Source organism: Caretta caretta, chromosome 10, assembly GCF_965140235.1.
Source record: "Caretta caretta isolate rCarCar2 chromosome 10, rCarCar1.hap1, whole genome shotgun sequence".
Taxonomy (NCBI): Eukaryota; Metazoa; Chordata; order Testudines; family Cheloniidae; genus Caretta; species Caretta caretta.
In genome coordinates this window covers 59,390,743-59,418,488 of record NC_134215.1, presented here as the reverse complement: position 1 = coordinate 59,418,488, position 27,746 = coordinate 59,390,743, and the positions used below count along the sequence as shown (strand labels likewise).

The following is a 27,746-nucleotide window of genomic DNA, read 5'->3' as shown; positions in this document are numbered from 1 at the left end:
TCCTTCCTTAGAGGTTTTTAAGGTCAGGCTTGACAAAGCCCTGGCTGGGATGATTTAACTGGGAATTGGTCCTGCTTCGAGCAGGGGGTTGGACTAGATGACCTTCTGGGGTCCCTTCCAACCCTTATATTCTATGATTCTATGATTCTATGATCCCATTATTGGTGCCTTTTCGGTCCCCTACTCTGATACTCAGGGACTGCGTTACCCCATTTGCCAGAAATTGGAGAGCCCCAAATACAGATAAAGGTTCATTAGTAGGGCGCTACCAAATTTACGGTCCATTTGGTCAATTTCTCGGTCATAGGATTTAAAAAAATCATAAATGTCATGATTTCAGCTATTTAAATCTGAAATTTCATGGTGTTGTAATTGTAGGCGCCCTGACCCAAAAAGGAGTTGGGGGGGCGGGTTTGCAAAGTCATTGTCGTAGGGGGGTTGCATAACTGCTACCCTTACTTCTGCGCCGCTACCATTAGAGCTGGGTAGGTGGAGAGTGGCGACTGCTAGCTGGGACCCCAGCTCTGAAGGCACAGCCGCCACCAGCAGCAGCACAGAAGTAGGGATGACACGGTATGGTATTGTCTCCCTTGCTTCTATGCTGCTACCTGCAGAGCTGGGCCCTCAGTCAGCAGCTACCACTTTCCAGCAATCCAGCTCTGAAGGCAGCTGCACAGAAGTAAGGGTGGCATGGTATGGTATTGCCCCTTACTTCTGCACTGCTACTGGCAGGGTACTTCTTTCAGAGCTGGGCGCCTGGCCAACAGCATGCTGCTCTCCAGCTGCCCAGCTTTGAAGGCAGCGCAGAAGTAAGGGTGGTAATACCGCAATCCGCCTCAAATAACCTTGTGACACCCGCCCCCCCCCCCCCACCCGCAACTCCCTTTTGGGTCAGGACCCCCAATTTGAGAAACTCTGGTCTCCCCCATGAAATTTGTATAGTATAGGGTAAAAGCACACAAAAGCATCCCCAGATTTCACGGGGGAGGGGGAGAGACCAGATTTCACGGTCTGTGACGCATTTTTCTTGGCCGTGAATTTGATAGGCCTATTCATTAGAGATAATTCGTGATGGCTATATGATCAAGTTTCTGGTAACTCCTACCCATGAACCCCCTTCCCGTTTTTTTTTTCTTTCACTCTCATGAGGAGATTCTACAGCCAGAAGTGAACTTCTCCTCAAGGAAGCCATAGAAAGGGCTCTACCTCAGCATCAAGGGAAGGGATTCTATTCCTTTTCCTTCTTGATCCCAAGAAGAATGGGGGTTGGAAGCCAATTCTCGATCTGGAACAGGTTCATTTGAAAATTAATATTCTGTATGATATCCTTGGCATCAGTAATTCCCTTGCTAGAGGAGGGCACATGATTTGTGGTTCTCGACATGAACGATCCATATTTTCACATTAGACATCCACGAAGCCCAAAGAAAGTTCCTCAGGTTCATCTTTGATAAAGATCATTACCAATTCATAGTCTTTCCCTTTGGTCTAGCCCCAGCACCAAGGGTCTTCACAAAGGTTTTTTTCAATAGTGGCAGCTTGGATCAGAAGACAGGGATTTACAGACTTTTCTTACCTCGACGACTGGCTTCTGATTGGCAGTTCCTACAAGAAAGTCCAGCGAGCTGCTCAGCTTTCTGCTTTCCCTGAGTGTCTGTGTCTGTCAGTCACGAAAAATCCACATTGACCCCCACCAAGTTCATAAATTTTATAGGGATGAAGTTGGATTCGACCACAGCAAGAGCATATTTACATCTTGAGAGGTGTCAGGTCGCTATCAGACCCAGGATGTCAGTCAGAACTTGCCTTTCCCTCCTCAGTCGCATGGCTTCATGCCCACGTACTATGCTGTTCTCCAGGCTGTGTCTTCACTGCCTACAAGCCTGGCTTCTCTCTGTTGTGCTCACCAGAAAAGGGCAACATAAATGGCAAGGTGACAGTTCTGCCCAAAACTTTAGACTTTCTCATCTGATGGACCAAACTGGACAAGTTCCCTTTCTTCACACTGACTCACGAGGCAACCATCATTTCCGAAACCTCGCTCTTGGGAACACTTGGTGGTCTGTCTAGCTTGTAGTGCCTTCTAGATGTGTCCAAATAATGTTGGACAACATGAAGATTATTTTTTTAATATAAATAAGCAGGGGGGAGTGAGAGATCTCCTTCTGTGCATAGAGGCAGTCACCTTCTGATGCATCAGCCTTTGCACGGCCCTATCAGCAGCATATTTACCATGGGTATAAAACACTGCCTAAGCAGACATTTTTCCACAAACCGTGAATGGGAGATTCATAATTCAGATCTCAACAACATCTTAGTCCAATTGGGTATGTTAGCCTGTGACCTTTTTGGCCTCATGGGTGAACAGGAAACTTCCTCAGTACTGCTTCAGAGCTGCCCTGGGCACGGTCTCGATGGAAGGTGCCTTTCTGGTGTCATGGAAAGGTTGCCTGGGTATGCCTTCCTTCCCGTTGTGTTGATACTACAACTTATATGGAAAATCTGCCAAGACAGATTTCAAGTCATCCTGATTGTGCCCAACTGGCTAAGACAGTTCTGGTTTACGGATCTACTAAAGCTCTCATTTTGACAACTTGTGAACATCCCTGCATTGCTGGAACTTCTAACACAGCACAAGGGCAGGTTCAAGTGCCCCAATCCAGGACTTCTGCAACTCAGAGCTTGGTATTTGGGTGGGCATTGGAAATAGAGCACTCATGTTCCAAAAGGATGCAGTCAATCTTAAGCAAAGCAGAAAGACTTTACGAGAAGCTGTTACTCAGCAAAGTGGAAGCATTTTTGGCGCTCCCCAGAGCAACTTGTCTCCAGAATTCACTGGAATCTCTGCTGTCTTAGGGTATCTACTTTTACCCTTGAGGCTTCAGGTTTCATGCTCAATACTCTGTGAGTGTATTTAGGAGCATTTAGCAGTGATTAGGACTTTCCATCCTCCAGTGGATAACCATACAATCTTCACTCATCCTGACACAACTAGATTTCTGGAGGGGACTTTCATATCCTTCCCACCATTGGTGAAGTTTGCATTTCAGGGGGACCTCAACTTTGGTTGGTTGTCTCTCACTAACTCCCCTCTTTGACCCTCTAGCCATAGTGCTCTGTGGCCCATCTATCCATTAAGGTGGCTTTTCTATTAACTATAACCTCAGCCAGAAGAGTCAGTGAGCTGTGAGCATTCATGGTGGACCCACCATATACTATCTTCTATATAGAAAAGGTCTCCTTATGACCCTACCCTAGATTTGTCCTAAAGTAATTTCTGAGTTTCATATGAGTCAGGTAGTCCACTTATTGGTATTTTTTTCAAAATTGCATGCCTAAAATAAAGAGAGATGGTTACATTCTCTGGATGTCTGAGGGACTTTGGCCTTTTATTTGTAAAGACAAAGGATGTTAGACATCTAAACTATTTGTTTCCGTAGCAGAGTGATCAGTGGGTCAGCTGTATTGACAGAGTTCTTTGCTTATCTTCATAACGCTTTCACAAGACATTACGCTCTGGTCCAGGCGTGAGCTCTGAATACAGCTGTGAGGACAGCGATATTACAGTCCGCTATTACTTCTGCCTCATCGCACCCATCCCCTGTTTGACCACTGCTTGTTAATCTCTCCCATATGGACTACACGTAAGGACCATCACTCAAAGAAGAGATGGAGGCTACTTACCAGTCCGATGGCACCTTCGAGACTAACGGATTTATTTGGGCATAAGCTTTCGTGGGTAAAACCCCCCACTTCTTCAGATGCAGACTAACACTGCTACCCCTCTGATACTTGTTACCAGTAACGGTAGGTTTTTCGAGATGAGTGGTCCCTATCTGTGTTCCACTACCCACCTCCTGTCCCCTCTGCTATAGATTCTTTCAACTGCAGGAAGAATGGGAAACTGGAGAGGGGTTGGCCTGAACCACCTTTTATGAGGCGAGCTCATGAAGGCCAGTGGACGCTGCTTGCAAAAAATTCTGGACTCAGGAACATGGTATATATGCATATCCCATGTGTGTAACACAGATAGGGACCATTAATCTCAAAGACCCTCCAGTTACAGGTCAGTACCCTGTTTTTCTGGGAAGTTCTTCTGTTTACAGGTTTTGAACCTCCTCTTTCTCCCTCTCTTCCCCTCCCCCCCCAACATTTTCTCAGTTTGTGAAAGAAACAGTTTGGTTGCATCTTAGTAGAAAAGTAGTGGATTGAAAATATGAGAGCACTTGTTCATATATGCCCTGATTCAGCAAAGTCCTTAAAGGTGTGCTTAAGTTCCATTGATTTGAATTTTGAAGTCAAAAGGACTTAAGCACTTGGTTTGCTGAGGAGGTCCGTAGATCTTAAGACTATGTTTACAGCATTGTCATCTATTGATATGTTTTGACAATTTATGTATTTTTCTTATGTTCCTATATCCTAGATTTAATAAATACATATTTTCACACTCAACCTCTGTTTTGAAACCAAGGCACTAGGAGACTTGTTATAATAATACTTGCATTACTACAGCTATTGTTCCTGGCAGAAAGGAGTCATTTGTGCCAAAAGATTACTTTTGCCTTTGTCAGTGCCAGCCGTGACTTTTTGTTCAGTTCCTTGATCAATTACAATAAAACTACTACGGTGCTGTCAGCTGCAAAATGTGGAAAACTCACAGAAATTGCTGGCTCTGTAAAGTGTTTTTGCATTTCTTAAGAGCACTTTCTCACCCTGTAGGTCCTTCTTGCGCTACACCATGGGGATCCAACACTTTTTAGCTGCTGGCACTGTAATATAATTAACTATTCAGTATAAAATGTTTTCTTCATGCTGTCTTTTAAGGAGCTATAGATAAAATATTGTTGCAGCAATACGTTCTTTGAGGAAACAGTGATTAGAGCACGGTATTACCCCTAGTTCTCTACAGTTCAAGTTATGTATTCTTTTCCTCCTTCCCTAGTGTCTCATGCTTTTATTTTGCAGTTAGGCCAGTTTTATGTGGACTGTAACATATATGGATGTTTGTTCTCTAGTTGTAATGTTTGTAATGGTTCATCATGATGGAGCTCAATGCACTGGGTAGTAGTATGTGTGAAGTAACCATGCACATGATGCTTTATGTAATGAGGTTTTGCAGTGCTGTAATTCAAAACTATATGCTGTCCATCAAATCTTACCTGAGAGGTCTGATTGGAAGGAAGGAGGAAAGAGAGAGCACTGCTATTTTTGAAGCTTAGATGGAGAGAGACATGCAATATAGAATAGAAATTGTTGGTCTTCTGTGAAATTCCGTCTGTACAGGTAAGTGCACAGAATTAACTGTTGGAATAATAATTCCTGCAGCAGTTTATGAGCTGGCTTTAGAGGCACATACTAGTGCTCCAATAGTGAAATGTATCATTTTCACATAATCAGATTGCTTGAAGCAGTTCATATTTCAAATGGAAGAAACAAATTTTCCTAAAATCCATTTGTCTTTCTCTGGCAGGGGGAATCGTATGTTGGGAATGTGTTTGTAATCTTGCAGTTTGTTTTATTATTAGCTGTTAAGAATGGGGTTTTAAAAAATATTTCAATGGTTAAGTGTGCATGAGGAGTAATTCTAATATGAATACACTTGTTCACAAAGTAATATTGGTTAAATATTTTACTTCCCAGCTAAAATTATAGTACATTAAATCTCCCCATCTCCTCCCCTTTCTTATTTTTTGTTAATTGAATGTGGTAACCTGGATTTGCATAAAGGGAACTGACTCCAAAGGAGCTGTTACAGAACTGGAAGAGATGGCATGTTTGTTTTTTCCTATATTTAACACTTAAAATTAACAGGTTTTTTTAAAAAAAAGTTTCTATGTTAAAATAATAGTTTTGCTTATAGTGAAAGAATCTGAGTTAAGGTAGAAATTTTGCCATCTCTGCAATACAAAAAGTATGAGGACAAAGAACAGGTGACCTTAAAAATCATACAGTAATCAAACAGGTTTCAGAGTAGCAGCCGTGTTAGTCTGTATCTGCAAAAAGAAAAGGAGTACTTGTGGCACCTTTGAGACTAACCAATTTATTTGAGCATAAGCTTTCATGAGCTACAGCTCACTTCATCGGATACACGAAGTGAGCTGTAGCTCACGAAAGCTTATGCTCAAATAAATAGTCTCTAAGGTGCCACAAGTACTCCTTTTCTTTTTGTGTAATCAAACAGTTAAGAATGTTGTTTGTATGTTTAAGTGAATCTGTCCATTTAGCCATTTTTTCCCTCACGAAGATCCTCCATATTCTAGTTGGAGCTTTAAGGACCCTTTGACAAGTTGATCTTAGCTCAGTTTAATTATACCCATTGGAGCTGGACATTGGCGCTCCTTAATTGAACATAAATGTCACTGCTGAGGGATATGAATACCTCTGCTGAGCATTCTCTCCATAAAGCATTGTCAGTTACTGCTATTTAGGTAACAAGAGAGCAGAGCTGTAAATAATACTTAACACTTTGCTAAATCAGATCACTCAGGAAATCTTTAGTTAACTAACCTCCCAACACTTTTGTGTGGTAGGTATTATCCCTATTTTACAAATTGGGAAAAACTGAGGCCAATGTATTGTCACTTGTTGAAAGCCACATAGTAATTAAGTGGCGCAGCCACGGTCAGAATCCAAGAGCCTCTTGTCCTGTTGTCATGCTTGGTACACCAGACTGTGCTGCCTTTCTGTGTTAAACGTGGATTACTTGTACTAAGCCCCACAAATGGCCATCTAGTACTTTACATTCACTTTTCACCAGCTACAGTAGTTTGAATCTGGGTTTTCTTTTGCAGACTACCTTATTAATCTGACAGCAAGGCAATTGTTTGTTGTTTGCTAGTTTAATACGGTTATGTTTCTAGAAATACTATTTTAGGCTACATGTAGAAGAATGATACAGGCTATTGCACAAGAGAATATTACACTACCTTTCCATCTTAGCATTTTATGATACACATGGATTTTTCTTTTTGTTGTTAGGTATGGATGAACGAACAGGAGCTTCATCTTGGGGAACAGGTGGTCAGCCAAGTCCCTCATATGAGCCTTCAAGGGTAAGGTTTCCAGTTGACTCTAAGGAGGTTTGGGAATAGTTAACAAAAGGTGGCATTATTGAGCAAGAATGTCTGATGTGGAAGTACTTGCGAGGATATATCCCTTCAAACATTTATATTAGCGTCTTGTGGTGATATGTTTTGGTGACTTTACACTAATAGTATTAGTTGGTACTTGTATATAGTGCTCTCTACAGTACAGAAATAAATAATGCTTTTCATTTTCAAAGTGTTTTATAGGCCTGGTGTACGCTAAAGAGGTAAGATGATGTAAGGCGACTTATGTCGACCTAACTATGTCAGTGTACACGCTACAGCCTTGCTCCTGCCGATGTAAGTGCTCTATTACACTGAAATAATAATTCCACCTCCAAGAGAGGAATGGGGCTTATGTCGGTGTAGTTAGGGCTATGTAGTGTCCATGTAGAGTAGACATTGCAGGTTACTTATGTTGGAGGTTGACTGTCATTCTTGTCAATTTCATGGCTCCATGATGGCGCCATGAAATTGACAAGAAAGCTGCTCACAGATTGGGCTGTCACCTTGGGGTGGATGGGGGTTTCCAGCTACAGCCCATCTGCTCCCTGGGCTGCTGGCTCCTTGCTCGGAGCCAGGATTCCCCTGGGATCCTGGCTCTCTGCTCCCAGCTGGGTTGCTGCCTGGGATCCCCATTCCCAGTCGGGCTACTGCTGGGCTCCCCCCTCCAGTTGGGCTCTGTCTGCCCAGCTCCCCTCCAGGAGCACCGATGCTGCCTGGGCTCCCGGCTCGCCGCTATAAGCCTGGCTGTGCCGAGGCTCCAGGTGCGGGGCTCCCCGCCTTGAGCATGGCTATTGTGCTCCGGGCGGGGAGCCGAGAGACCGGGAGAGGGGGCAACTGGGCTCTGAGGGGGAGCTGCATGGAGCTGAAAGCCTGGGCTCACAGCCCTCCACGCTGCCGCTCTTAAGTCAGCAGAAGTGCTCCAGGTGGGGACATGCATCACTGACGGAAGGAGCGCAGTGTGGACATGAACCAGCAGTAACTACTGTGGTGGCTGTAAGTTGATCTAACATAGGTCGACTTAAGTTTGTAGTGTAGACATGCCCTTTAATACTAAACCTTACTACATTTTTGTGTGGTAGGACTATATTCGTCTCATTTTACAGTGGGGAAATGGGAGTAGAAATTAAGTAGCTTTATTGAGCTATTTTAACTTCTTTAAAATTAACTTCTTTAATACTCTTCGGTAAGTTTGATTGAGAAAACTGAATAATAAATTAAAACAATGTACAAAAACTAAAATGTCCCCCCTTCTCCCAAAAGCAATTTGCCCACGACCCCTCTCACCTGCTCATTCTCCTCTTTATGCCCCCACCCCCATCCCTCTGGGAAGTCAACAAATTCCGTTCCTGGTGAACTAATTGGTGGAAACAGATTTCAGAGTGGAGTCCTCAACTGTGCAGACACTCTCTTCCTTAGCCCTTTTACATTTAAAACAGAGGTCTGTTAGCTCCTGTGCCTTAGCTCAGTGGCTCTCAAACTTTTTTACTGGTGACCTCTTTCACACAGCAAGCCTCTGAGTGTGACTGCCCCCCATAAATTAAAAACACTTTTTTATATATTTAATACCATTATAAATGATGGAGGCAAAGCAGGATTTGGGGTGGAGGTTGACAGCTTGCGACCCCCCATGTAATAACTTCGTGACCTCCTGAGGTATCCCGACCCCCAGTTTGAGAACCCCTGCCTTAGCTGATCTCTGTTGATGTGGGATCACGAAGGGAGAGGGAGAGGCTCTGAGATAACCAAGACCCAACACGTTTTAGCATGTAAAGTTTAAAAACCGCATCCCAGATTTTACCTGGAATGGAACTATGTGCAGTTCCCAGAGCACAGATGTAACATGTTCTGTATGAGAGAAACTGCTTTGCAAGTGAACAGCTGCATTTTGCACCAACTGAAGTTTCTGGGTGATCTTAAGGTATGGGCCAGAGTTACAGATGGAATTGGTGCTGGAGGCAGGATTAGAACTCCTGAGTTCTAGCTTCCAATCATGTGCTTAGAGTAGGAGACCAGGAATGTCTCAAGTAAAGAAATAATACTTTACAAATAAAATGGAGAGACTTGTAGCATTCCTTTTGCAAATTTCAGGCAGGAAAAAACTGCTCTGAGATTTAGACTTTACAGCGAGGAAAAATAACTGACTTGCCTTCACAAAGGATATATCTACACTACAAAAGTTATGTCGATGTACAGCCACCGCAGTAACTAAATTGCTTCTGCACATCCACACTGTGCTCCTGATGTTTGTGCTGCTCATCCTTAGTAGGAGCGCTTGCATTGATTGAACTGTCAGTGTGGGGCATTGTGGGATGGCTTCGGAAAGCCAGCAACAGTCAATATAAGTAGCGCAGTGTCTACAACTGTGCTGATCTATGCGCTACGCCTCTTGTGGAGGTGGAGTTAAGTCGAGGTAAAAGACGAGTTACATCGGCAGGAGCAACATTTTAGTGTAGATGCTTACAGAATTAGGTTGATGTAAACTGCCTTGCGGCAACTTAGTTCTGTAGTATAGACCAGGGCAAAGTCTGAGGTAGTTTTACACAATACTTAACATGTTAAAATTTCCACCTCATTTCTGCAACGTGGAAATTGTACAACATGTTGGAAGTGTTTGTATAGTAATATTTAAATAGTTTGTAACTTAAGGCATGAAGTCCAGCCCTTTGTTTAGTAGACCTTGCAATCGTTTCTACATTGGAAGTGGCATTACATGCGTAGTCCTGTGTTGATATTTTTGTTTTAAATATCTTGACCACATTGATAATTAGGATGAGAAACTTGTATATGGATATTAATCAGTGAAAAGCTGAATTACCCCGCTGGGATTTGAGCTTATGCTTCTTAGGTTCTGTATCCTACATTGATTGCCTGTGTGTGCATTTGTAGGGTCATATTTATATGGATTCTTGTTATTCCAATAATATGAAGTTGGAAATTTGTTTTTAGAGGTTAGAGATGAAGCAGATAATTAAAAAATTAAAACCATTATACCCTGGCAAAACTGCAGGCGCACATGAGTTACACACCAGAATTGGAAAGGAGAGACGTTGATGATGTCATGGTATGCCTGAAGCGAGAGGGAGGACAAGAGATTAATTCTTTTATTGCTCGTAAGGCTGTGAAAGAAGCATGAATGTAAGCCTGGCTTGAGCATATGGAAAATATTAAGAAAAATGGGGTGGCGGGGAGTCAGAGGCTAAATACTGGTGAACAAATTGCCAACCAACAGTAACCTTTGATTTAGAATAGTAGGATAATGCCCCCCGCCCCCTCCAATAACTTATGTCAAATTCTGCACTCTTACTCACGTAGAATAGTGCTTTAAAGTGGGAGGGTTCTCACTGAAATCATTTTGCCTATTCAGAGATAATATGGAGCCTGGGTAAAGATGGCAGAATTTGGCCTTAAATCCTTATTCTGTTGTGCCTCTCATACTGTAAATACTTCATATTGGCATAGGACAATAATTTATGATATGTCATTGTGGATTTGTTAAGTAGCACCATGAACATCTTGAAAAAAGAAAAATCTGGGTTGTGCGTGTGCTTATGCGCATGCATGCACATACAAATTTTGGGTGAATAAACTAGAATTGCATGTACCAGTTGTTTCTAAGTGTGCTCATACTTTAAGGTCAATATGGTGTAAATTATATTCACTCCAATGCTTCGATCAAAACAAGCTTTCAGTTGTAGAGAACTCTGACGTGCACAGTAATTTATTTTAGCATAATTTGTGAACATAAATGCTTACATATTCAGTCTCGTAGGACAGGCTTGTGTGGTTTAATTAGGCTTAGAAGGATTGGATTTTTAACTGTAAATGTTGATAAACGTTGATTTCACTGTATACCTATAAATTAATGAAAACTGTTTCCATTGATAATGATCAAAATTTATAGATCAGCAAAGTAAGAAAATTCTGCTTTGAGGACTTATTAAAGTCAAAATCCAGTGGTTTAAACTTCTGAATTAGGCTTGTTACAAATGAACTAGTAGAAACTTAGAGACTAACCAATTTATTTGAGCATGAGCTTTCGTGAGCTACAGCTCACTTCATCAGATGTGTACCGTGGAAACTGCAGCAGACTTTATATACACACAGAGAATATGAAACAATACCTCCTCCCACCCCACTGTCCTGCTGGTAATAGCTTATCTAAAGTGATCAACAGGTGGGCCATTTCCAGCACAAATCCAGGTTTTCTCACCCTCCACCCCCCCACACAAATTCACTCTCCTGCTGGTGCTAGCCCATCCAAAGTGACAACTCTTTACATAATCAAGTCGGGCTATTTCCTGCATAGATCCAGGTTTTCTCACATCCCCCCCACCCCCATACACACACAAACTCACTCTCCTGCTGGTAATAGCTCATCTAAACTGACCACTCTCCAAGTTTAAATCCAAGTTAAACCAGAACATCTGGGGGGGGGGTAGGAAAAAACAAGAGGAAACAGGCTACCTTGCATAATGACTTAGCCACTCCCAGTCTCTATTTAAGCCTAAATTAATAGTATCCAATTTGCAAATGAATTCCAATTCAGCAGTTTCTCGCTGGAGTCTGGATTTGAAGTTTTTTTGTTTTAAGATAGCGACCTTCATGTCTGTGATTGCGTGACCAGAGAGATTGAAGTGTTCTCCAACTGGTTTATGAATGTTATAATTCTTGACATCTGATTTGTGTCCATTTATTCTTTTACGTAGAGACTGTCCAGTTTGACCAATGTACATGGCAGAGGGGCTTTGCTGGCACATGATGGCATATATCACATTGGTGGATGTGCAGGTGAACGAGCCTCTGATAGTGTGGCTGATGTTATTAGGCCCTGTGATGGTGTCCCCTGAATAGATATGTGGGCACAATTGGCAACGGGCTTTGTTGCAAGGATAAGTTCCTGGGTTAGTGGTTCTGTTGTGTGGTATGTGGTTGTTGGTGAGTATTTGCTTCAGGTTGCGGGGCTGTCTGTAGGCAAGGACTTGCCTGTCTCCCAAGACTTGTGAGAGTGTTGGGTCATCCTTTAGGATAGGTTGTAGATCCTTAATAATGCGTTGGAGGGGTTTTAGTTGGGGGCTGAAGGTGACGGCTAGTGGCGTTCTGTTATTTTCTTTGTTAGGCCTGTCCTGTAGTAGGTAACTTCTGGGAACTCTTCTGGCTCTATCAATCTGTTTCTTTACTTCTGCAGGTGGGTATTGTAGTTGTAAGAAAGCTTGACAGAGATCTTGTAGGTGTTTGTCTCTGTCTGAGGGGTTGGAGCAAATGCGGTTGTATCGCAGAGCTTGGCTGTAGACGATGGATCGTGTGGTGTGGTCAGGGTGAAAGCTGGAGGCATGCAGGTAGGAATAGCGGTCAGTAGGTTTCCGGTATAGGGTGGTGTTTATGTGGCCATTGTTTATTAGCACTGTAGTGTCCAGGAAGTGGATCTCTTGTGTGGACTGGACCAGGCTGAGGTTGGTGGTGGGATGGAAATTGTTGAAATCATGGTGGAATTCCTCAAGGGCTTCTTTTCCATGGGTCCAGATGATGAAGATGTCATCAATATAGTGCAAGATGTCAGATGTCAAGAATTATAACATTCATAAACCAGTTGGAGAACACTTCAATCTCTCTGGTCACGCAATCACAGACATGAAGGTCGCTATCTTAAAACAAAAAAACTTCAAATCCAGACTCCAGCGAGAAACTGCTGAATTGGAATTCATTTGCAAATTGGATACTATTAATTTAGGCTTAAATAGAGACTGGGAGTGGCTAAGTCATTATGCAAGGTAGCCTGTTTCCTCTTGTTTTTTCCTACCCCCCCCCCCAGATGTTCTGGTTTAACTTGGATTTAAACTTGGAGAGTGGTCAGTTTAGATGAGCTATTACCAGCAGGAGAGTGAGTTTGTGTGTGTATGGGGGTGGAGGGGATGTGAGAAAACCTGGATCTATGCAGGAAATAGCCCGACTTGATTATGTAAAGAGTTGTCACTTTGGATGGGCTAGCACCAGCAGGAGAGTGAATTTGTGTGGGGGGGTGGAGGGTGAGAACCTGGATTTGTGCTGGAAATGGCCCACCTGTTGATCACTTTAGATAAGCTATTACCAGCAGGACAGTGGGGTGGGAGGAGGTATTGTTTCATATTCTCTGTGTGTATATAAAGTCTGCTGCAGTTTCCACGGTACACATCTGATGAAGTGAGCTGTAGCTCACAAAAGCTCATGCTCAAATAAATTGGTTAGTCTCTAAGGTGCCACAAGTACTCCTTTTCTTTTTGCAAATACAGACTAACACGGCTGTTCCTCTGAAACTAGTAGAAACTGGTATGATTGGTTGAGCTAAGGATTTTTACTTTGTATAATTTGACATGTGATGTTGACCATTTGTGATTTAATCGTTTATGAAGTTTAACTTTTTGAATCTCGACATCTACTGTCATTAAGTAATTGTATGACTCCTAAGCCCCATAATTTCACACTACTGTGAAAATTTAAGTAGATAAATATCTAAAAAAAAGTTTTTTAAAAATTGGTATCTGTCAAAATTGTACAAAAATGAAACTCAAATTCTGCCAAGCCTATACAAAAATTAAGACTAGAAAACATTGTGTAGAAAAGAGAAACTTTATTTTAGAACTATATTCAACTGGAAATGAAGCAGCATAAGAAATTATAGTGAGCCTCAGAGGATATAATCTTTTGTGTATTTTCTTCCCTTTAAAATTGTTTTATTTCTTGCAGTTTTTAAGGATCTGCAGCCTTTGAGGCAAAGTTCCGTTAACTTTAGTTGGGAGCTTTGCCAGAATAAGGGCAGCAGGATCCAGATCTAAGAGAAGAAAGCATAAAATGGCCTGAAACTGTGATTAAATGTTCCCATAACAAATTGCACTTCTGAACAGATCTTTCTATACTACATTTTTTGCATAATTTTTTGAATTTAATTTAATAAACATAGAACTAATCCATTATCTAACATACAGGCTGGCTCTAGGGTTGTCCCTAAAAGTTCTTGGGGGGCACTCCGGGTAGCTATGGCTCCTTGGCTGCTCTGCAATGTTAGTGCTGCAGCCATTCAAGTTTAATGGCCAGTGGATCAGTAATTTCATATTCTCCCAACAGCACCATGCGGTGGCCTGAGAAGGAGCCTCAGGAATTCTCCCTTTGCAGACTTTCAGCATCCAGAACCATGTGCAGCAGAATCTCATTAGTTGTGTGGCAGGCAGGGTATTCTGCAGTTGCAGAATATTAAGGAAGATTTGCCCCACAGAGGCAGAGCAAAAGTTGTGCACATCAGATGACTGCCTTGGTTTATGCTGCTAATTAGGTAGCCAAATTAGTTCTTCAGAAAGTTCAAAAGATGTAGTGAATGTAGTTTGGTCCATTATGTTCATTATTTCATTGCATATAAGAAAATATTTAAGGGGGAAAAGTTTTCTGTATATCTTTGTGTGAAATGTTAAATGAGGTGTGGCTGGTCATGTCTGCTAAATATATCTATCTACTTTGTATAGAAAGTCTTAATTTATATTAAAGGAAAACTCCAGTGTTGTTTTCTCAAAAAATAGATAACTTTTAGAAACTGTCTATTTAACAGTGCTATAATGGCTAATAAATATAAATGTAGAACTTATTCCATGGTGGCCATGTGTTTCTGCAAAAAATAGGACAGGGAGAAACTCCATTCTGCATTGAAATCAATGGGAAAGCAGGGGCTTAATATAGCAAGTTTAAAGAAAACTGACAATATATATTTATTTATAAATTTGTGTCTATATATTGTGTATATGGTTGGTGGTGGGTGGTTGTGGTGGTTGTTGTTATTTTGCTTTTGTTTGTATTTAAGGTTTTGTTTCAGCTTGTGAGTCTCTGTTTTGCTAATGGTTGATGTCCAGGAATTGCACATGAGGATAACATGACTTTCTCTCCATACCCTAACAAGATCAGAGGACAACTCGCACTGAGGGTATGCGGGAAAATCTGGTCTGAGTGCGCTGATCTAGGTTATGGAAATGAAGATAAAACTGTTTTTTAGGGAGCAGGCATAAAGATACAGGTTATTTGCTTTTCTCAGAGGTTCCTAGATCTTGTCCGGTGATAAGCTAAAGAAATAATGCAAATTTAAAAGAAAACAGAACTAAACTCACAAGTCTCTATTTTAATATATTGAAACTTACCTAACATAAGACTTCAGTGTCCAGTATTCTTCCCGTTGATTTCAATACAGAATGTTCAGTCTTGTCCTAATTGTTCTTACTACTTGCCTGTTTACAGGAAAATGGCAGTCTCCATGGAAAAAGCTCAGACATCTCCACAGCTATAGAAAAGTTGAAACCTCAAGAGGTACTGCTTAATTTGTTTCTAATTTGAGTGTGTGATTTATCTGCTTGTAGCCTAATGTGGGAGTTCTCCTTTAAAAGACAGACTACATTGACTTAACTGTTTGACTCTAAATCAGTGACAGAATATGGCTGGGATTTTCAAAAGTGCCTAGAGAATTTAGGAACCCAACTCCCATTGAAAATTAAATGAAATGATCAATGGGAGTCAGGGACTTACCTCCCTTAGGCTCCTTAGAAAATCCCAGCCTACATGTTTAGCTGTAACACTTAACAAATAAGCTTGAAAATATGTTTGACAGTCACTTCATTACACATATTTCACGTCCCATCATTCAGCTTACATTTGTGAGGCTTTCTGGGAATGTTGACTACCATCCTAGCAAAGCAAATTAGGGAGCACTTTTCTGTATCACTTTCTGTACAGTATTACTGTGATAACCTCAGATCTGGATGCAGAAAGAGGTACAAATCAAGATAGGCAACTTTTGTGTACAAAATACATTGTGTGCATGATTGCCAGTGCTGTCATAAATGTAAATTTCTTATTCAAACAAGTGCTTAAAATGATAATGTGTTGGACCTGTGAATGTTTATATGAAATCCTGTACCTTGACATCCATAAATCTGACACAGTGAACTGTGGCCACCAGTTTAGATTGTTCCCTATCTGAAGAAGATGATAAACTGGGTTTTTCATTGTAAATACTTACAGAAAAATCATCAAAAATTATTGGTTTGGCCATGAAGACTTTCTCTTTTACAGGAATGGATCAGAAATGGGAATTAGTGGGTCCAGTGGAACTTTGCAAAACCCTGAAATCTGCCCTGTCTTTCAGCTGATTAGACTGAAGTCATATTTACTGTGTTGTGTCAACCTTTCTTCCTGTTGTGATTACGTGCTTTCCTGTGAATCCTAGGTCATATGTAAAGGGACAAGCATAGCGATGTTTGGACTTTGGATAGGTGCCCGAATGCTGATTAGCATACATAGGGTCCTCCCTTAAAGAGCAACATACAGCTAAGGATGGTTTTTTTGGTCCACTTGGATTCATGACCCTTTGCATTAGTACTGTAGCAGCCTCATGGACATCTGTTGTAGAAAGATGTAAAGATGCTCTTTGAAAGTCTTGCTAAAGACCCTTAGACACTAATTCTGCAGTACTTAACTGAGAGAAATGTCAACTGTATCCTGTGAGATTTTGGCCCATAGCTCTCAGGCGTTTTTCTTCCAGTAACAATATGCCTCCCAACCTCCAGTGTTTCCACTTCCTTTGTGAATTGTCCGTTGTAGAAGAAAACTCATAACATGGAAACAAATTGGTGTCATCTCTTTGTCTCGGATAAACATTGTCTTTTACTTAAAGGTTATTCTACTTATACTATAGTCTTTACTGCACTTTGGATAATGGTGGCTTTTATTTTTGTGAATTAAACACCTGTATCGTTGAGGCTTTTTTTTGTTTTATTTTGGTTTTGTTCTAACAATGCCTTTTTAATGAAAGGAGTGGCTTAGTTGTCCATCTGTTCAGCCGTCTCTCTCCAAAGGAAGAATATTTAAAAATGCTAAAATCAGCCATTTCTCCCCATGGTAGGCCTCCTTAGGATTTAACAGCCAAAATCCTAGGCCATAATTTAACTATAGTATTTTCTTCCTGGCATCTAAGTTGTGAGTGCTTGTGTGCAGTTCTGGCGTATATAATAAAATAAATATTGGAACTGCATGTCTTGATATAATACAAGATGGGGCCCAATATTTGGTATATTCATTTTGCCTTCCTTTGCAACTAGGAAAAATTGTCTCCATATACATATATACATTCACCGTAGCTGTCTCTTCTAAATACGTAGTGATGTAAAAGTACCTGAAACCAGAGTTGGCCTGATACATTAGATTTAGACAATACTCTAGCATCAACAGATTGTACGGCCTAACTATCTGTAAGTCTAAAATAGCTGAAAATATATTTTAGAGCCCAAATGGGGTATAGTTTGTGTCTATCCAACTTCACTTTTTATACCAGTAGTACATTTTAATTTGGTAAGAAATCAAAAACAGTATCAAGAAAAGACAGCAAGTTTTGAAATAGTGTTTTATACCTCTTAACCTCAGGTACAAAACGAGAGAGGAAGCTGTTAAATAGCAAAGCAAGACAAGAGGGACACAGAAATCCAGTAAGTGTTATCAAGTCTATTGTGTTTGTGTCCTTTTTGTCCTTTGTTTCTTGCTGTTTATATCTTCCTCTAGTTTATTATTCTGTACCTGAGAAGATGATCTGGTATGAAATTCTATTTTAAAAACAAACAAAACTTCCTGCACTCAAGGGTTGGGAGGCTTTTCCAAATGTAACATAACATGTGTTTATGTGAGTAAATTGATATATGACCAACATTTTCTAAAAAATGGGTTCCAAAATTTAGGCTCCAAATACCATATGTAGGTATCTAAATATGGCAGGGCACTCCTTTTTTAAAATATCTCAGACATATTTATTAATATTCTAGTTTTGTCTCCTAGTTTTCCAAGCTTTGTTTAAAGGCTATAGTAGTCAGTTTTTCAGTTCAGTTTGAGGGTTGCATATGGATACAATTTCCTAGAGTGTTGAGAGAAGCATTGAAATCTGTTTGCAAATTAGTTTTCAACAATAAAACATAGTTCTTTGTGCATGATACTTGGTAAAAAGCCAAATAAACAAACATTATCTTGTTTAATATAGGAGGGTGATGCTCATTTTAGGAGATTTTAAGGTACAATTGTGTATTTGGGATAATTAGATTCCGTAGTTCACGAAATTAAATCCATACAACTTCAGTGTAATTCTTGACTTAGAAACCAGGGGAATCTGTGACCATTCCAAAATTGAGTACTACTTCAATGAATAAATGTCTGAAATCATTCTCCAAAGCTCTTAAACATGGAGGCTGCATAGGTTCCCAGTCCCATGTTTCCTCCCTGAGAAGCCGCTTATCTGTTTCAACATAGTATCTAGTAACAGCAACCAAACATTTTAAGTTAGTGTTCTTTTACTTCTGGAGGGTGTATATAGAAACTTTCTTGGCTTCACCCATAATCCCCTGAAATCTAGGGTGGTGATAATACTTAACTTTCAAACAGTATGCTGTACAATGTTGGCTAATTAATACTCATACCAATGTGAAGGAGGGTAAATACTCAGTTTCTTATTTTGGGGGACAGAGCAATGGAAAGGTGGTGACTTGCCCGTCGCTATCAGGATTAGAGCTTGGCAATACATAGCTCCTTGTCTCTTGCCCTAGCCATTAAGTAACTACTGTTGTGTATCTGACTTATTAAGCTGAAAGAAACTAAGAATTGGACAGCTCAAGGGTCCAGCAAAACAAGAGATATGGGTTTGAATTCCTGTGTCTGAGTCCTCAGTATGCTGGCAGCTGCAGAGGTTGCATGCCTCTGATAGGGAGAGACGAGGATATTTTCCTCCTATCACTCTAAGCAGCTCTTGATGGCTGAGTTGAACTCAGTCGAGCCTCGTTGCTTAGAGTTGTAGCAGTAGTAGGCAAATGTAAATCATGTGGAGAAAGTGGACCACAGGCCAAGTTTGTCCTCTGCTATGTGGGTATAGTTCAGTTACCTATCATGGTTTCAGACTGCCTAGCAGGTTTGTGGAGCAAGTGGTATTATACCAAGAAAAGAGAGAATACCAAATAATAGAGCCAGACAGTAGTGATGCTGGATTGAAAAGGCTGGGTGTTGGCAAGGTGAACAAAAATCGGGTGAAAAGTAGGGGTTTTCAGTTGACTTTGGTTATAAGGGAGACGTTTATACAATGTTTCCTTATTTATGAAGTAGTACAGTCATTCTCAACCTTACGTGCACTAAAATCCTATGTGACATCAGGAAAAAAGTTTCCTGTCTTCTCCACTTCTAACTAGCCATAAAAAATGGTAGTGTTCACAATCTCCAGGCTGAAAACCATGTGTGACTAATTCTATACTGAATTTTTAAACCATTAATCTTGCTGTCTTCTGGTGGAATTACTTTAAATACTGTCTGTAGCTTTTAGACTGTAAGTGTCATGCACAATTTGAATCATTGTCTTTAAACCTGACTCTCTAGATTCTTAATCTGCAGCCATTTGTAATGGTGGTAACCATTCTCTAATATTTACTAGAGGTAGTTGTGTCAACTGTGGATTTGTAAGGTGTGAGCTATGCTGGGCCAATATGTCTTGCTCCTCTCTTTCACTGTCGTGACTATCTTAAATCTGATTTTTGTGATCTTGTTGAAACATGTCAGCATTGTTTTCAAAAGGACACTGATTATAACAGTTAACATATCATCCCCATGTCCATCCATTTCCAGTTTGGTTTTTTTTTCACTTGAGAAAGTGAGTGTTCTGTTACCCATATTAAATATTTACTAACCATTACTGTGAGACTCTTAGAATGTTTCACATTCCCTTAAAATTCATAACCCGAGGTGTTACTATTGGTGCTTTGGTGCAGTATGAGATCACTGGGTTTTTTTCCACCTTGGGCAATTGGAGCTGAGGCATATCATCAATGTAGTGCGGTTGATCTTCAGGGCAAAGGGGAAGGTGACATACTTTCAGCAGAAGCATCTCTTTCTCTTGTTTTTAATAATAAACAGCATTCGTGTCAGTCATGGAGGAAACTGCTTGAGGATGGGAATTGTGCTTTGTAGCTTGAACTGGTCTTTAACGTTTGTTGATTGTGAATGAAAATTTAGACCCATTACAATAGCATTGTTAGAATGAAAATATACACAAAGCAGGGTCGATAAAAATAATGATTTAATAAAAAAAATCAGATTTTTTTAATTTAAATCAGATTTTTTTGATAAAATGCTTTTTGAGGAAAAAACCTATCTAAAGATAGTTTTAATTAAGATACATTATAGCTCAAAGATATCTCATCATGGAATAGGGATTATAAATTCTAATTATATAGTATGAGACAATATATTCATGTAATGTTTAAGAAAAGTCTTGTAAATGAGTTCCAATGGTTCATGGATTAGGGGCCCAATTTTATGGTGTTCCGGGGCTTCTGTATAGATTATTTAGGTTAATCTTTCTATCTACTGTGACAAAGTTCCTGCTCTACCTTGGTGGGTCTTGCGCTTATTGGTGGATTTGCTCGCCTTGAAGCTTCATGGCAGCCCTCAGCTTGGCTGTTTTTCTGAATTCTCAGTCCAGGTCAACTCCTCCTGTGTCTGACCAGAGGTTGAGAGGATTTCGGGGGAACCCGGGCCCGCCCTCTACTTCAGGTTCCAGCCCAGGGCCCTGTGGAATGCAGCTGTCTAGAGTGCCTCCTGGAACAGCTGTGTGACAGATACAACTCCCTGGGCTACTTCCCCATGGCCTCCTCCCAACACCTTCTTTATCCTCACCATAGGACCTTCCTCCTGGTGTCTAATGCTTGTACACCTCAGTCCTCCAACAGTCCGCATTCTCACTCTCAGCTCCTAGTGCCTCTTGCTCCCAGCTCCTGACACGCACACCACAAACTGAAGTGAGCTCCTTTTTAAAACCCAGGTGCCCTGTTTAGCCTGCCTTAATTGATTCTAGCAGCTTCTTGATTGGCTGCAGGTGTTCTAATCAGCCTGTCTTAATTGTCTCCAGAAGGTTCCTGATTGTTCTGGAACTTTCCCTGTTACCTTACCCAAGGAAAAGGGACCTACTTAACCTGGGGCTAGTATATCTGCCTTCTATTACTCTCCTATAGCCATCTGGCCTGACCCTGTCACACTACCCAATGGGACTCAGAGCTAAGTCTAGAAGATACCATTAGAGATGCTTAGTTTTGCAGTTCTCAAACTGTGGATTTGTGTCTCCAGAGATAACATGCTTGTTAACAGCAAAAATGTTTTAAAATAAATAATATAGAGAGGTGAGAAATAACAGACCTCAATCCTATTGTCCCTCTGCAAATTTGTACACACAGAGTCAGTCCCTTATCTCTCTCTAAAAGTGCAAAGTTTCAAAAAGTTCAATGAATAGTAGATTGTTGGGGGCGGAATAGATCTGGACAAGGAGAAGAAGTCTAGAGATAAATGTGAGAAGGGAGGGACAGGCAGTAGAAACAAAAGTGAAACTGTTTGAGCAGCATATTCCAGAAGTCTTGAGGTCTTTCTGATTTGAGATCTACCAAACTATTCTTGCACTAGAAGGGAAAACCTATAATGGCAGCAGGCTGTAAAAGAGATCCAGTTTGGGTCTCATCTATCTCTGAGTTGTGAAGAATATGTATTAAGGTTATAACAACCAACAAGAATGTACTTTTATGTAGAAATCCATGATTAAATTGAGTTTTCCTGACTAGTGATTTAAATCAATCAATTTGATTTAAATCAAATCCATCCTGACACAAAGGTTCTTTACATGTATCTTTCTGTATGTTATAGAACTTTAATGGAAGTTTCATATTTTTAAGGTGGTATCTACAATACCTGTGTTACAGTTCCAGGGTGAGCTGCACCTTAGATCCCCACTGTCTCTCTGTGGGCACTCCTTCTAAGTGACTGGCCCACACTATACTAGTTTGTGTGAAATACTGCAATTCACCTCCGCTCAAAGACTAGGTCACCAGTGCTCTTGTTTACCATCTGTCCTCAGTATGTCTAACTGGATCTTAGTCCTTGCTGTAGACTTCCCTTTGGGAGCCTGTGACCCCGCATGCAAGTACAGTGACTGAGAGCAGCTTGTTCAGAACAAAGTATATTTTATTTATCCTTTTGGAACATAAACACTAAGTCCAGGCCTACAACTAAAACTTTGCTACATCGCTCAAACCTGTGAAAAATTTCAGGCCCTACGTCACGTAGTTAGGTCAACTTAACTCCCAGTGTAGATGCAGCTAAGTCAGCAGAAGAATTCATTCTTCCCATTGGCCTACCAAATTCCTTTCTAGGGGATGAATTAAAGGGGTTAAAACAAGAAAATGCCTGTCCATACACTATCTTATCTAAATATTGGCCTTTCCTTGCAAGTTTAAGTAGGCTGCCCTTGTCCCAGGACTGCCCCGAGCACTGGGTCTGGATGAGGCAGATTGCACTCATGCAGGCCCTGCCTCTCAGTCTAACCATGTCATGTCCCTCCCATGAGTTCATAGGCTGTCTTTCATCCATTTCACGGTCCCCTTCATTCTGGGACATCTGAACCTGGTCAGTCCAGTTTATGCATGTCTCTAGACTTCCAGTGGTGGATTTACTGTGTAGTCCATATGTGCACCAGTAATTGAATTAGTCATTTCCTGGTTCCTGGGTAGGTGGGGAGAGTTCCAGGTGGACTGGAATTAGCTCTTTAGGGTATGTCTACACTACCACTGCTACAGCTACAGCGCTCTGACATAGACTCTTACTACAGTGACAGAAGGGGATTTTCTGTTGATGTAGTAAATTCACCCCCTAGAAAGGAATTTGGTAGGCCAATGGAAGAATGGATTCTTTCGTTGACTTAGCTGCGTCTATACTAGTGGTTAAGTTGTCCTAACTATGTCGCGTAGGGCCTGAAATTTTTCACAGCTTTGAGTGATGTAGCAAGGTCAACCTAAGTTTTAGTTGTAGGCCAGGCCTTAGTGTTTCATAGAGCCAGTCATACCATAGTAATCAAACAGAGATACACACAATATTTATATAAATTGTACAGATATCTCCCATGTTCTTCACAGCTGGAAAAGATAGTCTTTGCTATTTGTGTGAATGCATTGTTTTTTCAGTCTACAGATACACTGATTGAAACAGTAGCAGAGGTGTGAACTCAGACATTCATTTTAATGGAATGTTAACATCAGAGCTTAGCTGTGATCATTTAAATGCTAACACTATATTAAACAAGTAGCCAAAAAGCAAACACCCAGCTTGAATCCTTGAAGCTCAGTTATGAAGCATAGCTGGGTTGGATTTTGGTTTGTCTCCAAGGCCCTATATAGGAAGGGGGATGGGAGGCACAAAACTGGACCTCAGCTGTTTGCTCTAGTTTAGGGTGTTTGAGGAAAATAAAAAGCTGCACTATAATTGATTTGACCCTACAATAACAAATTATAGCTGAGCCGTGATAGTGAATGAGGGAGGGACCAGTGTATGTATGTACTTTTGTGCAGACTACTTTGTAGTTATCTACTTAAGAGAATGGAGAAGACAGAGACAATGAAGTGAAACTTGTGACTTTGCTCTTCAAAAAGAAATTTGCTGCCTTCAGTGAGATTAGGACAAAGAATGTAATTTTCTGCCTAATATTCTGTTCTGAAAGAGCATAATTTGGGACTATACAAGGCTTTAGTAGCTTGCTTTTTAAGTGGAGAACAGGTGGGAGTAAAGGCTGGTGGGGGCATGGAGAGGGAACACTTGAACCACTGTTTTGTTTTGTTCTCTTCCTTCCTCCCCCCACACACACTTTTTTAACAGACTTGGATTGCTCTGTTGTTAGTCAAGTTTGTGTAACTTGGTAAGAATTACTTAGTTCAGAGTGCCAGCATGTGGACAGAATTAAGTTTGTCTAAATTTTAAAGGTGAAATCCTGACCCTGTTGAAGTTTATAGCTTAATTCCCAGATTTCACCCAAAATGTCAAGGGTAAGATTTTCAAAAGCACAAGTCCCATTTTCAAAAGTGACTTAGGCACAAAAGTGACTGTCAATGGGACTTAGGCTTTTAAGATCTGGTGTACAGTTTTACCAACATAAACATGTTGGTTAGGGCATGACTCTTCAATATTTACCAATGAAGATATATCAGTAAAAACTCTAGTGTAGATGCAGTTATACCTGTATAACTGTGCTGCTAAGCTACATGGGTATAAGCGGTTGGACATTTTTGAAAATCTTACTCTAAGTCATTTAAGATCGGGTTTTGTGTAAGCAGATGGTAAAATAGAAGAACATAATAGACAGACATAGCAAGGAAGTGCAATTTGTAGTAGATGATTGCACAGTTTTATTTTCCACATGGTAGCCACTGTGGTATTTTTAGGATCTATAATGTACTAGCATTGATTTTATTACTACTAATTTATTTTTATTATTGACCACAGTAACTCGAGGCCCCAACAAGGTTGGGGACTCATTTTGCTAGGAATCATACAAGCATGTATATTAAGAAACAATTCAAGCAGTTTACAATCTTAATTTAAGATGAGACGTAACAGGTGGATGAAATCAGGTTGCAGCCATTGGTTTGCTTTACTTATGAACCTCATTCAGAGAATCAGACAGAACTTGGCAGTAGAAGGATGAAACTTATTAAAAGCAAATAAAATGTGAAACCTTCCAACCTTGGGAGTATGCCTTAAACTGCTTTACTTCATTTTTTTTCTGACAGTATTTCATGCCAGATAGACTCAGGAAGGTTACCATGGTTTATAAACATTTGTTGCATGTGACTTAAGACGACCCATGGAGTCAGGAAAGTGATATGAGAAGGTGGAATTTCCAAAGAAAATGAAGTCATAGAAGAAATAAGCAAATTAGACACATAGCATCTGAAAATGAGTTCATTTTTGGTTTGCAGTTCAAAATAGTTAAGAGTTCTGGAATAAAGTTTCTGCTTGGATCAAGGCACAGGAAAATGCCCAAGATGCCTGTGAAAGTTACTGTTAAAGTGACAGGTTTCAGAGTAACAGCCGTGTTAGTCTGTATTCGCAAAAAGAAAAGGAGTACTTGTGGCACCTTCGAGACTAACCAATTTATTTGAGCATGAGCTTTCGTGAGCTACAGCTCACTTCATTGGATGCATACCGTGGAAACTGCAGCAGACTTTATTTACACACAGAGAATATGAAACAATACCTCCTCCCACCCCACTGTCCTGCTGGTAATAGCTTATCTAAAGTGATCATCAAGTTGGGCCATTTCCAGCACAAATCCAGGTTTTCTCACCCTCCACCCCCCCACACACAAATTCACTCTCCTGCTGGTGATAGCCCATCCAAAGTGACCACTCTCCCTACAATGTGCATGATAATCAAGGTGGGCCATTTCCAGCACAAATCCAGGTTTTCTCACCCCCCCACCCCCATACACACACAAACTCACTCTCCTGCTGGTAATAGCTCATCCAAACTGACCACTCTCAAAGTTTAAATCCAAGTTAAACCAGAACATCTGAATTTGTGGGGGGGGGGGGGGGGGGGTGGAGGGTGAGAAAACCTGGATTTGTGCTGGAAATGGCCCAACTTGATGATCACTTTAGATAAGCTATTACCAGCAGGACAGTGGGGTGGGAGGAGGTATTGTTTCATATTCTCTGTGTGTATATAAAGTCTGCTGCAGTTTCCACGGTATGCATCCGATGAAGTGAGCTGTAGCTCATGAAAGCTCATGCTCAAATAAATTGGTTAGTCTCTAAGGTGCCACAAGTACTCCTTTTCTTTTTGTTAAAGTGAAGCACTGATATTAAGCTGAATTTAAGTAAAATTGGTATGATTTTGGTAGCTATAGTTTTTGAATTCTGGTATCTTGTTGATGAGAGGTATTATTTTATGGTTGTTATGCTGCTCTTTGCTCAGTTTAGTTAGCTGTGACTCCCTTTCTCTGGCACATGCATTTATATGCAACAACTTAGTTGTTTTAAGAGATGTCTTTTTCTCTGACTCACCAGCTGAACACTTCCATTCTGCAGTGTTGAAAGGTTGACTCTTTGATAGAAGTTTGTAGTCTATCTAAATATTACTGATATGTGGATAATGTTATTGTTTGACTATAGATAAAGCAGGTCAAAGGAAGATCAAGGCCTTTGATTTATGTTTTATTCTTGTTACTCCCTAGTCTTTCCCAAGTCACATACCAGCAAGGCTAGACAAAGACAGTTGAGGGCCCATTGTGTTCTGAATCCTTACTCATGTTGGCTTGGCAGTTATAAAGAAGGACTGTGCTTCTGGTGAAATTCAGGCTGCCTTGGGCACCAGCTGCACAATAGCCCAACAAACACAACTGCCTTGAGCTCCAGTGGTTAGTGCCCCCAGACAGTGTATTTTTGGGACCACAGCCATGCCATAGGGACTTCAGAGATCATCTGACCAGTTTGAGTTGTCATTGTAGTAGAGAGATATTCATCAAATCACAGAGACATTCTTACTAGAACAGCAGTTTTACTTTGTGAATTGCTGAGTCTCTGCCACCTTCTGTCGTCTTAGGCCTTGGCTACACTTGCAAGTTAGAGCGGATTAAATCAGCCCTGGGCGCCGTAACTCCTGAGGTGTCCACACTGGCAAGGCACGTAGAGCGCCCAGACTCCATGACTGGAGTGCCCCTGGTAATCCACCTCCACGAGAAGCATAAAGCCTGCTGCACCCCGGCTGGAGCGCTGTGGTGCCAGTGTGGATGCCCTGGTCTGTTAGTGCGCTCTGATCAGCCTCCATGAAGTGTCCCACAATGCCTGTTCTAGCCACTCTGGTCATCACTTTGAACTCTACTGGCCTGCCCTCAGGTGACCAACTGTCAGACCCACCCTTTAAATTCTCTGGGAATTTTGAAATTCCCCTTCCTGTTTGCTCAGCAAGGTGTGTAGTGCTCTCAGCGAATCTTTCCAGGTGACCATGGCTTCACGCGCCAGGCAATCCCCAGTATGGAGCAATGGCGAGGTGCTGGGCCTCATCAGTGTTTGGGGGGAGGAAGCTGTCCAGTCCCAGCTGCTCTCCAGCCATAGGACTTACAATACCTTCGGGCAGATATCAAGGGCCATGATAGAAAGGGGCCATGACTGGGACGCAGTGCAGTGCAGGGTTAAAGTGAAGCAGCTGCAGAATGCCTACCGCAAAGCACAGGAGGCAAACAGTCGCTCCGATGCTGCACCCACGGCCTGCCATTTCTACAAAGAGCTGGACGCGATACTTGGGGGCAACCCCACCTCCACTCCGAAGAGCATTATGGACACTTCAGAGGCTGTGGCAGCCCAGAGTGCAACAAGGCAGGAGGAGGAAAGTGGGAGTGAGGGTGCTGAGGAGGAGGGGGGCCCAGAGCCAGAGGATGGCCCGGCATCCTCAGATGCATGCAGCTAGGAGCTGTTCTCAAGCCAGAAGGAGGGTGGCCGGTCACAGCAGACGGTGCTTAGGGAAGAACAAACAGCAGAGGAGGTGCCCGGTAAGTAGCTTTTATTTTGGGAAGGTAGTTGTTTGGTGTGGGCTCTTCAGGCAAAGAGGGTTGCAGAAAGAAGAGTTTGGGCTGCGTGCATGCCTAGATGCAGAATAGGGTGTTGATGTGCTCTCTCACATTGTGGTAATCGGCCTAAGTGATCTCATCGAAGGTCTCATGCAGAAGCTGGGCAATCCGCTTGTGCAGGTTCCTTGGCAGAACTACTGTGCTCCTTGTCCCAGTAAGGCTAACATGTCAACGCCACTGTGCCCTGA

The 27,746-nt window shown here is 41.4% G+C and overlaps 1 protein-coding gene across 10 annotated transcripts in view; it reads left to right on the top strand.

Annotated features, from left to right (window-relative positions):
• The window catches only part of TCF12 (transcription factor 12), a 288,403-nt gene that overhangs the window by 91,870 nt on the left and 168,787 nt on the right, over positions 1-27,746 (top strand). For 6 of the 10 annotated variants that reach the window (XM_048865836.2, XM_048865835.2, XM_075133053.1 and 3 more), the window contains exon 4: positions 6,979-7,052. In XM_048865836.2, the coding sequence (XP_048721793.1) occupies positions 6,979-7,052 (74 nt within the window). Of the gene's footprint in view, positions 1-6,978; positions 7,053-15,341; positions 15,411-27,746 lie in introns of all 10 variants that reach the window. The other 4 variants (XM_048865834.2, XM_048865832.2, XM_048865833.2 and 1 more) reach the window with 1 other exon arrangement.